Below are 14,189 nucleotides of genomic sequence, written 5' to 3' on the forward strand. Positions count from 1 at the left end.
GCAAAGTATAAAAGTTGCAGTCATGAACTTTGCAGCTATTGCAAGCGATCTCAAGACAGATAGATTCTGAGTTATGCAGTGATTCATGCCCCATGGACAGACAGTCTACCATCTTTCAACTCTTCGTATTTTGCTAACTTTATCAGTTAACAGAAAAAAGATAACCCGAGCAAAAATAAAGTTATCAAATGATTTAATTTATTAAATAAACATAGGACTGGGAGGAGGTGGAAGAGCTTGATTTTTCCACAGTTCATCGGTCACATACCACACTGACAGTCTCTCAACTGGCCTCATGATGCTATTCTGGAAGCCTTTGGCTTCATTCAGATGCAGCTTTGCAAAGTCTTGTTCAGAGTGGCGGAGACAGCCCCTCCAAGCAATCCAAACTTGCAAAACACAAGCTTTATCTCTAGGGCAAAATTGATAACACAGCTGCTGGCATTTTTTATTTATTTATTTATTTTTTTTTTACAGGATTTCTAAAACAAAGTCAAATATTTATTTAGCGGTCAGTTCTGGGTCCAAAAAGGAGTCTTTTTTTTTTTTTTTCCTAATAAGGCCTTTGGATCTCACTTCATCGGAGCTGCAGAGTTGTCAGAACAGTCGAGAAAGTAATAACTCAGTCTGAAGTAGGCCACAGCAGCAGATGCAGATGTCGAGCCAGTCCCCAGCCAGGCAACACGCTGGTTGCAGGAAGATCCACAGATAGAGGAGACAGACATTTGCCTGTAACCACTGAGGAGTTGTTTTTCTGAGTCTAACCAGTGTTCCTTATTTTCATCGAGTTCCTTGCCTGTTTTCACTAGAAATTGGAGTGCAATACATACATTTCGGGTTCATACATTGACCCAAAAGCAGAAAACGCTGCCATAACAAAGTCATGATGCCCTGATCATTTGGATGTTCCATATGTATATTTAGCAGCAGCTAAAAATCTTTTTTTTTCTGTTCCTTTTCTGTTCAGTGCAGTGCAGAGCATATCCTCTTTCCCACAGGCATATATTACATTGCTCTGCTGCAATTTTTGACTCTTCCTCCCTTCTTGTGCTTTGATTGACAGAAATTGTAATCTGCCAGTACATCCCTTAAGCTCCGTACACAATAATAACCTAGAATCATCTCCGGATGAAACGCTCATTTTCCTCATGATTATCCAGGACGGCGCTTTGTTAGCAACTCATGTGACATCTTATTTTGTGAAAAACTGTCTTCATCTTTTCCCTTTTTTATTACAAAGAAATATTATTAGCGTTGATGGAAGCGTCTTAATATGTAAGGTGTGTGTGTGTATGCGTGTGTGTGTGTCGCGTATGTTGGTTTTCAACACTTTGCCATTTGGCGTGGGAGGCTGAGGCAGGCACTGCGGACTGATGTGTGGCAGACGTCCCCCGACAACTCAAACACAGAAAGAAGAAGCTGAAAGCCCCAGACACACAAAAAATGAGTGTCTATCTCTTTGTTTATGTCTGAACAAAGAACACGAAAGGACAATTTTGCTGCAGTACCCTTTAACACTGTGGATGAAATGTAATTAGGGAAAATGGAGCTGTTTCAGACTGATCTATAAGATGTATATATCTCCCATAGTGTGCGTAGAACTGGAGGTGCGTCTCATTAAATATGAAAATCATTAAAAAGTTAGTTCATTTCAGTGAAAATGAGACCCACTCATTATCTACACTAACTGCACATACAGTAGATTTATAACTTCAGTAGTATTTTTCTGGTGATTTTGATAATTATGGCTAACAGACAACGACTCATGTTGATAATAATCCATTGAGTCTCTGAAGGTTTTTTTAGGCAAGACGTAGTCTAACATTTCTTGCCAGACGGCTGCTCTAGCAAACACATCGGACTAACACCGCCAGATGACACGGTGTCTCAAATCATCACTGACTGTTAAGGCATATTAGATTCTGTTTGTCTCATTTTTTTCCCTCTAAGCTCTGGAACTTTTTTTTTTTTTTCCCCTGGTAGAATGCAAAATCGTCTTTCGTCTGAAAAAGTTAATTTTGGACCACGGAGCAGTAGTTCTGGTCATTCAACCCTCGGCCTAGTTAAGATGCTTTTGATGATGTCTCTGGGTCAGAAGTGGTTTAAACACAAGGAATACAATCGCTACGGTCCGTGTCCAGGATATCTCTACATATAGAGACTCTTGAAACTCTGAATCCAGGCACAGTCTGTGCCATGTGAATCTCCCCAAAACTCTCAAATGGGTTTTGCTTCACCACCCTCTCAAGGCTGCAGTTATGCGCCTATTTCTCTATCACATTTTTTTCCTTCCCCCGAGGTTTCCATTAATAGGGTTGGATTCAGCCCTCTGAACAACCAGCTTCTCTTGCATTAGCGTTTTGTCAGGTACCTGCCTCGCGGAGGGTGTAACGAACCATATGGACGACAACTGCCAAGTCAGCAGTCTTCCGCTTCCAGGGCTTCTGGTTGTAATGGATCTCAAATGCAGAGACGACGTAGACGGGATCACGTTGCAATAAAGATTTAATAACAGATTTAGAAACCAGACTGAGCGCAACAGGAGACTGGGGCAACAGACAATCTCATGCTGATTGATAAAACTCAGAGCTATTTCTGCTGGGGAGGTTGATGATTACTGGAGTATAACACGAGTGAGAGGCAGCTGCAGGAGCGCAGAGAAGTGATGCTCTGAGAAGAAGGTACCAGCAGAACAGGAGTAGACACCTAAAATAACCGGAAATGTAGGACAGGGGGAAAATACTAACACACATAAGACCACAAATAGACCAACATGCTAAACTAAAGTCATGCAGATCTGCAACAAACAGATTGTGAATACCGTATCAGTGTAAAGGTCATAGTATGACCACAGCGTAACATACCTCTCTGCAAAAATGAATATTTTTTAAAAACTGTCTCATTTAATGTTTTCATTTTCTGAGAATCACCTTTTGTAAACTACTATCAGATAAAACCAGAAGAAGGCTCAAAATGTTTAACTTCTTAATTAAATGTTGTGCTTGAGCTTAATCTGAAGTGGCGTTTGTGTAGTTTCTGTGCAGCCAAAAAAAACATGCATCCACTCAATCTGGTGTCTATGTGTCCGTTGCTTCCTCCGCCTGCAGAATGACTGGGGTGGCCAGAGGACTCTGCAGCGGAAGTGGACCACCTTCCTTAAGGCCAGAATGGTGTGTTCAGTCCCAGAATATGAGCTTCACCTCAATGTCCTGCGGGATGTGTTTGTCCTGCAGGGGAGAGACGTGCAAAGCAGCATCTTTTATGGCGTTTTTGGCTTGGAATGGTAAGAGTTTATATATGTGTATGTGTGTGTGTGTGTGTGTGTGTGTGTGTGGGGGTGTGTGTGTGTGTGTGTGCGTGCGTGTGTGTGTGAGTTCAAATAATTCAAAGTGGAAGAGTCCCACTGCTTGAATAAAAAAAGGAACCGGAATGGTTTATTTTGTCTGTTGGGAAATGTTTCACTTGTCAAATCAATAAGAGCTGAATATAAGAAGGTAACCCCCGTATATTAATGTGATATAATTAGTTTCCAAATTAGTTTTGGACAAAAGCAATAAATGGTGCAAATTAAAAAAAAAAAAAAAAAAAAAAAAAAAGGAGTTATTACGAACTGAAAAACAGCCAAAAATATTTATAATGAAATGGCAGTGGAAATTCTTTATTTCTTCTCTTTCATACTTTTCTTTCTTCCTAAAATGTACATCAGCTCAAGCGTGGAAGAATGAGTAAGCCCCTGAGCCATACTGGTCACCGGTTGTGAGAATCGAAGACTCAGGTTTCACTTGGTTCTCATTCTTCTCAGGCGAACGCTTTGATGACTGATGTGGTGACACAATGGATTTAAGAATCTGACGCACAGCCTTTTACTTCCCTCTCCTACTCCCTCGGTTTACTAATCTCACCTTTAGGGCACCAGACTGGGAGCCACCTGGTTTGTGATTACCAGTTTCTGATCTTGTCTTTCCACAGGTTTGGTAACAAACACCAAAAACGGATCAGTTCTGCTTATGACTCAGAGGGAGGGCGTTATTTTAGTTTTTGCAAATAGGGTGAAGAGAACCAATGGTTGTTCCCGGTGTGGATGACGGGACTCGATACTGAGAAACCCGCATCTGCTGTCTATTTTCTTAAAAAGATTAGGCTTTTCATCCTGGCTGCACGTTTCTGGATGAATACGATAACTTCTTACTGATCTTTGACTTGTCACTGATGATCTGTACTGTGTCTGAAAGTGGATCTCGGCGGCGGCTTCTTCTTAGATCTCTCTGTATCATCAGTCCTGACGGGTGTCCTCTGGACATGTCTTTGGGGTGTTGGATTATATTTCAGGAAGAATATCAAAGCATCCGCCATCTGCCAATACGCCTTCTCAGATGTGCGCAGAGTGTTTGAAGGACCATACATGGAGGTGCAGGATTCGAAGTGGAGGGAATATACAGGCAAGGTTCCGGAGCCGAGACCTGGTTCGGTAAGTTTCCATCTCTTACTTCTCTGAACTCTGAGAGATTTTTTTTATCAACCTTTTACAGGTAAAACAAAAAACTCACTTGGATTATGTTTTTCCCCTGCAGTGCATAACAGACGTACACAGGTCCCAGGGCATAAACTCCTCTCGAGACCTCCCAGACAGCGTGCTCACGTTCGCCAGGAGGCACCCGCTGATGGCTAAGCAGGTTCACCCAGTAGACCTGCGGCCGCTCATGTTCAAGAGGAGCGTCAACTACGTCAAGATCGCCGTGCACAAGGAGCCGGCGCTGGATGAAAACCTTTACACTGTCTTGTTTCTGGGAACAGGTGGACTTCAGTCAACTCCTAGTGGTGACTGATTCTAATCTTCATCGTCTTTAGTGTAACACTTGTGCGTCTTGTCTTGTAGATGAAGGGTGGCTGCACAAAGCTGTGGAGGTCGACGGAGAGACGCATATCATAGAGGAGCTCCAGATATTTGCCAAGCCACAGCCAATAGAAAGCATGGTGACATCTGCAGTACAGGTATTTACAGATTCAGTGCCTTGAGCCATCCTTCTTTTTTTTTCTCTCAGGTTGTCAGAATTTATTTTGGCATTTAAAAGCAATTTTGATCAGCAGTTGTATTGTATAGGCACAACAGCTGTGGAGTCAAGCCAAAGTTGAAATAATTTAGTCAACTGTTTGTTTGTTTTTTCTTTTTTGTTTGACAGAGGAGCATCTACATCGGCTCCCACTCTGGCGTGATCCAGGTGCCAATGTCCGCCTGTCAGAGATACACTTCCTGCTATGACTGCGTATTTGCCAGAGACCCATTCTGCGGCTGGGACGGGAGAGTGTGTGTGGAAATATCGTCACGTCCGCAGAGGTGAGGCAGCAATGACACAAAAGCACCTGCAGACGTGCGGCATTTTTTCATCGAGGCGCATGCAGAAAACAGAGATCACACTTATGACAAAAAACAAACAAAAAAAACAGATTATAAATCTACATCCTTTATTTTCAATACGCCATTTACATTTCCACCAATTTTTTTGTAGTTTTCAGTATAATCTGAAAAAGCGTCAACATATGGTTAAATCATATTCGCTGAGCTTATTAACAGATTTACAACTTTTACAGCGCTTCGGTCTGGATGCGTATCCTCCCTCTGTCCCAACAGCAATATCAAAGCATGATTAATCATTTATACACAGCCTCTTCTCGTCCAAAGCAGTTTCTGTGAAAACAGGTCTAAGACACTGTGGCTGGCCTGGATTATGTTTTTTTTTATCACTTCTGTGAAACTCAGCAGGAGCTTCAGCAGAAAAAAAAAAAAAAAAGATTTGATAGTTTGGATGGATAAATGAGCCTGAATGCAGTAGGCGGAGCATGTGATTAGGAATAATATATCATTAGTTTTAGAAATTCAAATCTTGAACAGTAATTAGTTAAAATCTGTTTGATGTTGTATATCACTTTTTTTTTTTTTTTTTTTTTTTTTTACATTTACATTTATGTTTCAAGATAATATTTCCATGTGGTCTTAGGGAGTTTGTTGAAGGCAGACGCTGCCATTTGTCACACTGGGGATCTCTGTAAGTGTAACCTCAGTCGTTTTGATGTTACAGTGTCAAATACCAGTGGTTCAGCCACATATACCCCCCTTCCATCATCAATAGCCACTTATCCATGCAGAGTTGTGAGGGGTGAGTACTATGTGGGCGGTTGGTACCTATCTCCAACGATCATTAGACGAAGACAAGCAACCATGCAGACACACAATTTAGAGCACGGCAAATTGGAGGAACCAATTAACCCCAACAGCCAGGTTTATCGACTGTGAGAAGTAGCCAGAGTACCCAGAGAGAGCCCACGAATGCAGAGGGAGAACATGTAAACCGTGGTTCCACCGTGCAGCCAGCCATAAACCAGCCGAATCACAAAGTGTGAAGCCGTCCAAAACAAACACATACAGTGTGCTCAGTCCTCCATTTGGGACTGTCTCTCCTCATTCACTCTGCATCGGTGAGCAGCAGACATCTTAATCTCTATTACTGCAGCAAACACTTCTACCACTCCTGTGGATTTGTTGTACTCATGATGGATGCTGGGAGGGGTGGGTGGGGTAAAGCAGCACAAAGAGCAGAATAATAATGAAACATCTTACAAATCATACACGTCTGATATCTAAAACCAGTCTTTTATAAAGTGTATGGAACAGCCTGTTCTTTGGTGTTGGAGAGCAGATATGGTGCTGGAAGAGATTTGCTCACCCACTATTCATTAAAGCGAGTAAAGCGTCCAAGTGCGGAGGCTCCCTCTGCCAGTAGATTGCAGTGAGCTCAAGCAATGCAAAATGTTCTGCAGCATGAAAATACTTGCAAAAATATTGCTGCTGGGCATTTGGGTTAGATAAGTCTGAATTTAAAGAAATCATCTGCTTCGTCATGGATAAAAGTTTTAATAGTGACCGACTGGTAGCAATGTAGTTTGTATGTTGAAAACTATCACTGCTTTAAAACAAACAAACAAAAAAACACATTAACTAATTGGAAACAATTTTCTAAAATGTGAGTTGCTTTTTTTTTTTTTATTTATTTATTTTTTTTTACAAAAAGACATTCTAATTTTATCAAGTCCCAGCAGAAACTTCTAAATATTTTTCTCGGGATATTTTATTTCATTTCATGGATCAACTTAAAGTAGTGAATAAATGTGAATGGAAAATACTGTCTGTAACTTCCTATCTGTCTGGGAACATTTCTTAAAATTTCATTAAGTCTGTTGCTTTCTAATATAGCTAAATGCATTTTTTTTTTTTTTAGGTCAAACTTAACGCAGGACATCTCTAGAGGAACCAGAGGCTGTAAAGAGAATCCAGGAAATGGTATGTCTTACAAAACACACACACACACACACACACACACACACACACACACACACACACACACACACACACACCCTTGTAATTATTATAAATCCATTATTCAACAGCCCCAACTCCTTTAAGTTTTAAAAAGTTCAATACTTAATTTGCTTCCCGCCCTTCTTTGATGAGTTTTCCTAATTTTTTTCACACTCAGATTAAGGGGTTAAAGGAGTCCTTCTTATTCTGCCTGAAAAAGCCCGAGCTGTTAGCATTTGTGGAGGGATTTCATTAGGTGCACGTTCCTCACCCATCCCCCAGGTCCCAGCATACACATTTTAATCAGCTCCTCTCTTGCTGGAGGTCAGGCGGTCCTGCTGCTGCACTGCGGGGCTCGCTACATTTAAAGAAGCATGTGAGATGTGATAGAAAGTGATGCCTTAACTCCACTCTGCGCTTTTGAAACGTGCACCCTCTGTGACCTGACATCTTGTTCGATGTTCGTCTCTGTCGCGTTCTTCATCCGTTGCTGTCCTTTTCTGTTACCCAGTGATCCATCGGAGACGGGCTGTGATGTCGGGGGACGATGTGTTGCTCCAGTGCGAGCTTCGCTCCAACCTGGCAACTCCGCGCTGGACCCTAAATGGCAAGGAGCTCCAGGGATACGGGTTGAGTACAGGCTACCGCGTTGGGACGGACGGGCTCCTTATAATAGGTGCTCGCACCCAGCAAGGTGGCTCGTATCGCTGCTTCGCAGTGGAGAACGGGGTCTCGGTGCTGGTTTATCTTTACACGGTGAAGGTTCACACAGATCCATACTTCCCAGTGGAGCCCACAGACTCCACAGAACCCACTACCATCTCCAGCCCAGTGGTTTTCTCCACCGCCAGCCCCACTGAGCAGCCTCTGCCCTCGCCGCCAGCACCGCTGCCGCCAGGAGCCAATTTCCAGACCTACAGACACATGGAGGCCATCTACATATCTCTGGTGGCGGTTCTGGGAGGGCTTTGCTTAGTGCTAACTGTGGTGCTGCTCTACGTAAGCTTCTGCACCAGACGGGAGAGTCGGAGTCGGAAGTTCTCCCATCAGAACCTCCATGTTCTTGGGTCCTCGGATAGAAAGAGGAGCTCCCACCTGGAGCTCAAAACCATCTCCAGCCACTGCAACGGACGCCAGGGCCGGCGCTCCATCTCGGTGCCGACCTTCGGGGACTTCAACGACAGCTTCCTGCAGATAATCCCCGGCGACGACCAGATGTCTCCGGCCAAAACGCCGCCGCCAGCTCCCCCTCTCCCCAACCCGCCTCCACTTCCGAACATGGACTACGCCAACGGGCTGTCGGCCACGCTGCCCAGCGTTCTGAGGAAGATGAACGGGAATAGCTACGTGCTGCTGAGGCAGGCCGACCCCGAGGGCATGTCACCGCTCTATCACTCATTCACGGAGGAGCTCAACCGGATCCTGGAGCAGAGGAAACACACACAGCTGGACATGCATCCCGATGAGAGCTCCATCTAGGACGCTCCGGTCAATATTTTTGGTCCAACTTATTTATTTGTAACCCAAACGGAGATGTTCAGTTGTGGGGAAAAGCTGAAATTCAAACCATGGAAGCTCCTGCGTCTGGAGAGCGTCCATGAGTTCTCCTTGTGATGGACCAAAAGAACCAGAGTGACTGAAACAAGCTTAGCGGCTGTGAAGAATTTGCACTAAAATAAAGCAAATGGATGCGGGACGATGTCACCTCACTGGACTCTGCAGAGGTTTAGGGACAATGGGAGTTGCATTGCAATGAATCACTGGATTTTTTTTTTTTTTTTTAGATTTTTGAGAAGTTTAAACATTGTGTATTATTTATTCTGAGTAGCACAAAGGGATACCCTTCTCCATATGGATGTTTAGAAAAATAACGTCTTTGCTAGTTTGAATACTGAGAACTGAGACCGTTGTACAATGTGTTTTTTTGTTGTTGTTTTTTTTCTGTCTCGGCCACCTGGACGGCAGAAAGTGAGGTTGTTCGTAAAAGTAGAGGTTTCAATTTTCCTGATTTGGGGTAACAATACTTATTTATGGCTGAAATTTGGCGAAAGATGTTTTTGAAACTTGTTTGTTACAGTACAACCACAAACTATTGCAAGTATTTTTGTTATTTACCAAGACCATAGCTAGAATCTCCACAATGTAGACTGAAGCCATTGTGAATTAGAAGGAAAGTGACAGGTTTTCCATCCAAAGTGTTTTAGAAATACAATCTGAGAAGTGTGCCGTGCATTTGTATTCAGTTCTTATGAGTCAATGCTACCTTTCGTATAGCTACAGTTGCAAGTCTTCAGAGGTTTGCATATCTAGAGACTGAAACTATCGACTATTCTTCTTTCCTGCTGAAAAGTGAACCTTTGCCTCTGTCTCAAGTGTGTTGCGGCCTTTAACAGATTTTCCTCTCTTGCCCTGTATTTAGCTCCATCCAATCGTCCCATTTAAAGTTTGAAAATGCCTCTTCCTCCCTGCTAAATAAAAGCATTCCTACAGTATGATGCTGCCAGTGCCACCACAATGCCGGGCCAAAAATATCAGTTTTGTCTGAAGTTTGATGCAAGAGCACTGGATTCTAGCCGTATCAGAGTGAAGAGGAGGGAATACTTTTGCTAACCATCCTCACAGAGAGTCTTGTTTCCACCCGTCTTGTCATTGTTCCCCACCGTTTCTTCTTCACCCCATAGTGGACAGCACGCCCAAATTACTTTAAATGGTTGACCCTGGTTGGTTAAACTCATCGGCCTTGTGTGCCTCCACTCCCTGCATCATCACTGTTGCATCAGTCCTGCTTTTACTAACTTTTTCTCTCCTCTCTGCACTCTCTTTTCACGTACACCCTACATAAAATCTGCTAAAAAAAAATCCCTTTTTATTTCTTAAGAACTATATTTTGTTCAGATATCGTCACTAAGATGTTTCTTCCAGACTTTAGAACTTCCACATTCTATTAAGCTGCCGAACAATGGTTTGAAGCAAAAACGGTACATGATTTTTTAAAACCACTGTAATTTGTGGAAATATGCAATTGAATTCACAAACATAAAAGCTTTTGTGGAGAGCTAAGGTTTAAGTGATTCTTCTAGCATATTTCCTGCTGTAGGCGTCAGTTCACACTATTTCTTAGTTATTGTCAGGAAGTATTGGATCTCTGTTTTCCCACTCTGAATGGAGGAAGAAAGGAAGCTTGGAGTCAAAGACGAATCTGTGACACAACCACAATGGATAGTACATTTTTTGTGAAATGAGCATTGTGCTTGAAGCATTACTTGAGAAATATTGTATGAAACATATATTTCTGTGTGTTCATTTAAAACACTATTTTGTCTTGTCTCTTGTTTAAACACTCGCTTCCCTTTTCCAGGCTCGATATATTGCGTCTGTAAAAACAGCTGCAGCTGGGCTATTGCTTGTTTCTTACTTTCCGCCATTTATGGGGGCCGGAGGAGGGGGGAAACAACAAAACAAAACTGCATTTAAGGAAATGTGCCGTGTGTGAAAGGAGGAGTCAGTATTCAGCTGGATTAACTGATTTATCTAAATACTGCAGACGGACTTTGTGGCTTTTAAAAAGCACAGCACACCCTGAAGGAAAATAGATAAAATACAGTAAATATGTTTCTTATTCATGACTATGACTCCTCCCACATTTAAACTGCAGGCAACTTTTGCCTCCATTTCTCCGCACACTTACATACACAGAGCATAATAGTCACATGGCAGCAGGTGCAATCTCACAATCTACACAAGGAGCATCAGCAGCTGAGAAACAATTTTACATGTTAATATTGTTAATTTATATTTTGTTATAATTTAGTAACTATTTTTTTAATTTTTTACATGTTTTCGTTTTTGTCTTGTTCTGTTTATCACTATTGTAATCATTTCTGCAATTACCTCAGCCCCTTTAGTTTTTTTCCTCCATGTCCCTGCCATCTTTGTCTTTTTAGCAAAAATGTAATGACATCACAGAAGAAAATAGTTATTTGGCTGTTTCAGAATCAAAGAATGTCTGTTTTACCCTGAAACCGGTACAAATAGAGTATTAGCACATCAGTTTGTCCTCTGCAGTAAAAATAGGGAGAGAGAGAGAGAGAAAAAAAAATCTGCAGGTGGCAAAATTTTAGACCGGACATGCAGTGTGATGCCAAAAAACAACCAAAAGCTGCAGAGCTCACAGTATTTCCATGGCAAGGTGAGCATCCCTGTGATTAAATACAGACTGTATAATATACGATGACTGAAATGAATCTGTGAGCAGTTTGTAAACATGTCACAGTCGTTCGTGAACAAATGTCTGTCTTCCCAGGGAGGTGTCGAGTCAGCTCTTGGGGCTCAGCAGCAGGCTCTGGCTTGCAGTGCATAAGTCAGAGCAGCGCAGCGTAGCTCACCTTCACGAAGAGAGGGCAGGAGCATTTAGGCTTCCTGTGTTCCTGCCGTCTCTGCAGGCTGATGCAGCCTTTTAGGGTACAAGACCACTTGGTCTTTGTGCACAGATTTTATTTTCTTTGCTTGTCAATTCAAGCCTCACTCAGTTGCTTTGTGCAACATTGGAGCATTTCTTAACGTTATCTACAAAATCCGAGTTAATCCGTTGAATAATTCTTTACAGTGATTGAAATATAGCAAAACTGTGTAATTCAAGTTCTAAAAATTTGTATTTCAATAATTGAGGGTCTGCTGTACAAACATGTTCAACATGTTCCTTCAAAGTTTCTGCATATAAAATTCAGACAGATATACTATTATTGAACTGTACTGATTGTAGAAGTTAGTCTGGACGGGGAGCAGTTATGCCATGTTTGATTTGCCACAGAAATCAGATCTGGAAATGAGTTTTCAACCCAGTTTGGCTTGAACCAGCTGCAAGTCACGGAACTGTATTTGGGATAGCTACTTGTCGTAGTGCTAATTACTATAACCAATAAAACCAATGACAACATATAATTTTCCCTTTTGTGCAAACATTTATGGAGCATGGTCAGATGTAAGGATTGCAAAATACTGTATGTGCCGCTGGCTTACTGAGATATAAACTTCCACAGGTCCAAATTAAGGGTTTAATCCTGGTTTTCACAGCACATTTTATTTATCTTTCACCGCCAACGCTAAATTCATTTCAGATTTTGACTTCCAACCAAAGCATTTTATTTATCCAAGTTAAAACTTGGACAATCTGACCTCCAAATGGAATTGAATGTACCATCAGAACATCCCACTGCTCATCCAACTTCTAACTGATTCACAATGTGCATAGTCTCATGAATCAGTCACAGTGGATGTGGGAAGGTTGTCATATCAGTATTGAGTGTGTTTCATTTGCAAATTGGAAAAACCAGTGTGTTTCTTCTTCTTCTTTTTTTCTCGGTTCAGACACTCAATAGATCGCACGGCACACAGCTTGTTATTGGTTTATCAAGATGTAAACAGCTCCTGCACATGTGAAACTAGTGGGAGTTGGAAGTATAAACTGTTTATTTTCATTTCTGACGGTTTGCATCACATTAAAACAACAGCACGCACAGCACTGTAAAATGTAGATTCGTAAACAAGTTTCCTTATGATTCGAGTCAGCTGGGATTGCTAGCAGTACTTAGCGCCTCGGCATTTAGCAGATCCTGCTGGTTTTTACTGAATAACAAATAAAATGCGCTCAAGTTCAACTGTGACATCTGATTCCCACGTAAAATCAAACAGAATATCACAAATCAACTATTTTTTTTAAATAATAACGCTTAAAGAAGCTGCAAAAGTGTTTTATATTTTCCTTTCTTTGCCTTTAAGATGCTTTTGATTCTGCAGAAAAACAGCTTTTTCAGAGAAGATGTATTTCAGGCTTCAATCCTTGTTTTCTGTCAACTCACTTCGGTTTTTTTTTTTCTTTTAACTTTTACTCTGCTGCCTCCACAATTTCCTCATCCCATTACCGCTACATTAAACTTTTATCCATCCATTCGCTCTCTCAAGGACCCTGTTGAGTTTATGAATGATTGCTAATCAATTTGAGCCAGATTTCCAAGAACACTCATGTTTATCTTTGTGTTTTTGCAGGTGCAGGAAAGAGGCAACGAGTTTCTATGTTGATGCTTAGCACATAGTTAAGGATATTTTTATACTTCCAGCTAATCTATAATGCTATATATTTATAGGGTACAGTTTTATTTAAATCAAAGTTGTAAAAAGTTGTATTTTGTAGCACATGTAAAGTGATACAACGCTGCTTCCTCTGGTGTTAGATAAACAGTAAATTATCGTGCTCAGTTTTTCTTCTGAACAACTCATGCATGTCCATAATGAATCCTAAGTCTCTGCTGCTTCGTTTTGTTTATTTGAAGTTTGAGTGAAGAAGTCAATACGTGCATTTTTTGATCACTGGATTTTCTGTTTAAAAAGCAAAATATCAAATTAAAATACACCCAGGTTTTCATTAACATTTGCATTTAGTCGAGTATTTTGTCATTTCAAATGAAAACTAAACACCTACATTTTCTTGTTTTTTTTTATTTTTATTTTTTATATTTGTTACTGGTTCCTCACTAGAATATCCAGTTACTCAAATATGCACGCAGCACTGTGTGGAAAACTACAATGCAAACTTATATCTTTGACTTAAGTCACTGTCATTTATTCATTTATTTATACTTTATGATATATGTGGAAATGCAATGTTACTTGATTTATTTAATGGCTTCCATGATCTGTGCTGTTTATTATTGTATATTTCAAAAATGATGTAAAATCTCCTGTAAACACTGACCCGTTCCATCCGTTTTTCTTCTATTTGACATAAATCTGTATTTCCTTTCAGTCTGAACTTATGTCCTCTCTTATTGTAAAATAG

General features: G+C 41.2%; 1 protein-coding gene across 1 annotated transcript in view; it reads left to right on the forward strand.

Moving 5' to 3' along the window:
- Positions 1-14,155, forward strand: part of sema4gb (sema domain, immunoglobulin domain (Ig), transmembrane domain (TM) and short cytoplasmic domain, (semaphorin) 4Gb) — a 30,812-nt gene extending 16,657 nt beyond the window's left edge. The window contains exons 8-14 of the mRNA XM_007571784.2: positions 3,108-3,283; positions 4,330-4,468; positions 4,572-4,794; positions 4,877-4,992; positions 5,181-5,335; positions 7,275-7,336; positions 7,866-14,155. Coding sequence (XP_007571846.2) covers positions 3,108-3,283; positions 4,330-4,468; positions 4,572-4,794; positions 4,877-4,992; positions 5,181-5,335; positions 7,275-7,336; positions 7,866-8,833 — 1,839 coding nt within the window. The 3' untranslated portion in view covers positions 8,834-14,155. The remainder of the gene's footprint in view (positions 1-3,107; positions 3,284-4,329; positions 4,469-4,571; positions 4,795-4,876; positions 4,993-5,180; positions 5,336-7,274; positions 7,337-7,865) is intronic.
- The last annotated feature ends 34 nt before the right edge of the window (positions 14,156-14,189 follow it).

The sequence above is a fragment of the Poecilia formosa genome, unplaced genomic scaffold (assembly GCF_000485575.1).
Source record: "Poecilia formosa unplaced genomic scaffold, Poecilia_formosa-5.1.2 Scaffold7, whole genome shotgun sequence".
NCBI lineage: Eukaryota > Metazoa > Chordata > Actinopteri > Cyprinodontiformes > Poeciliidae > Poecilia > Poecilia formosa.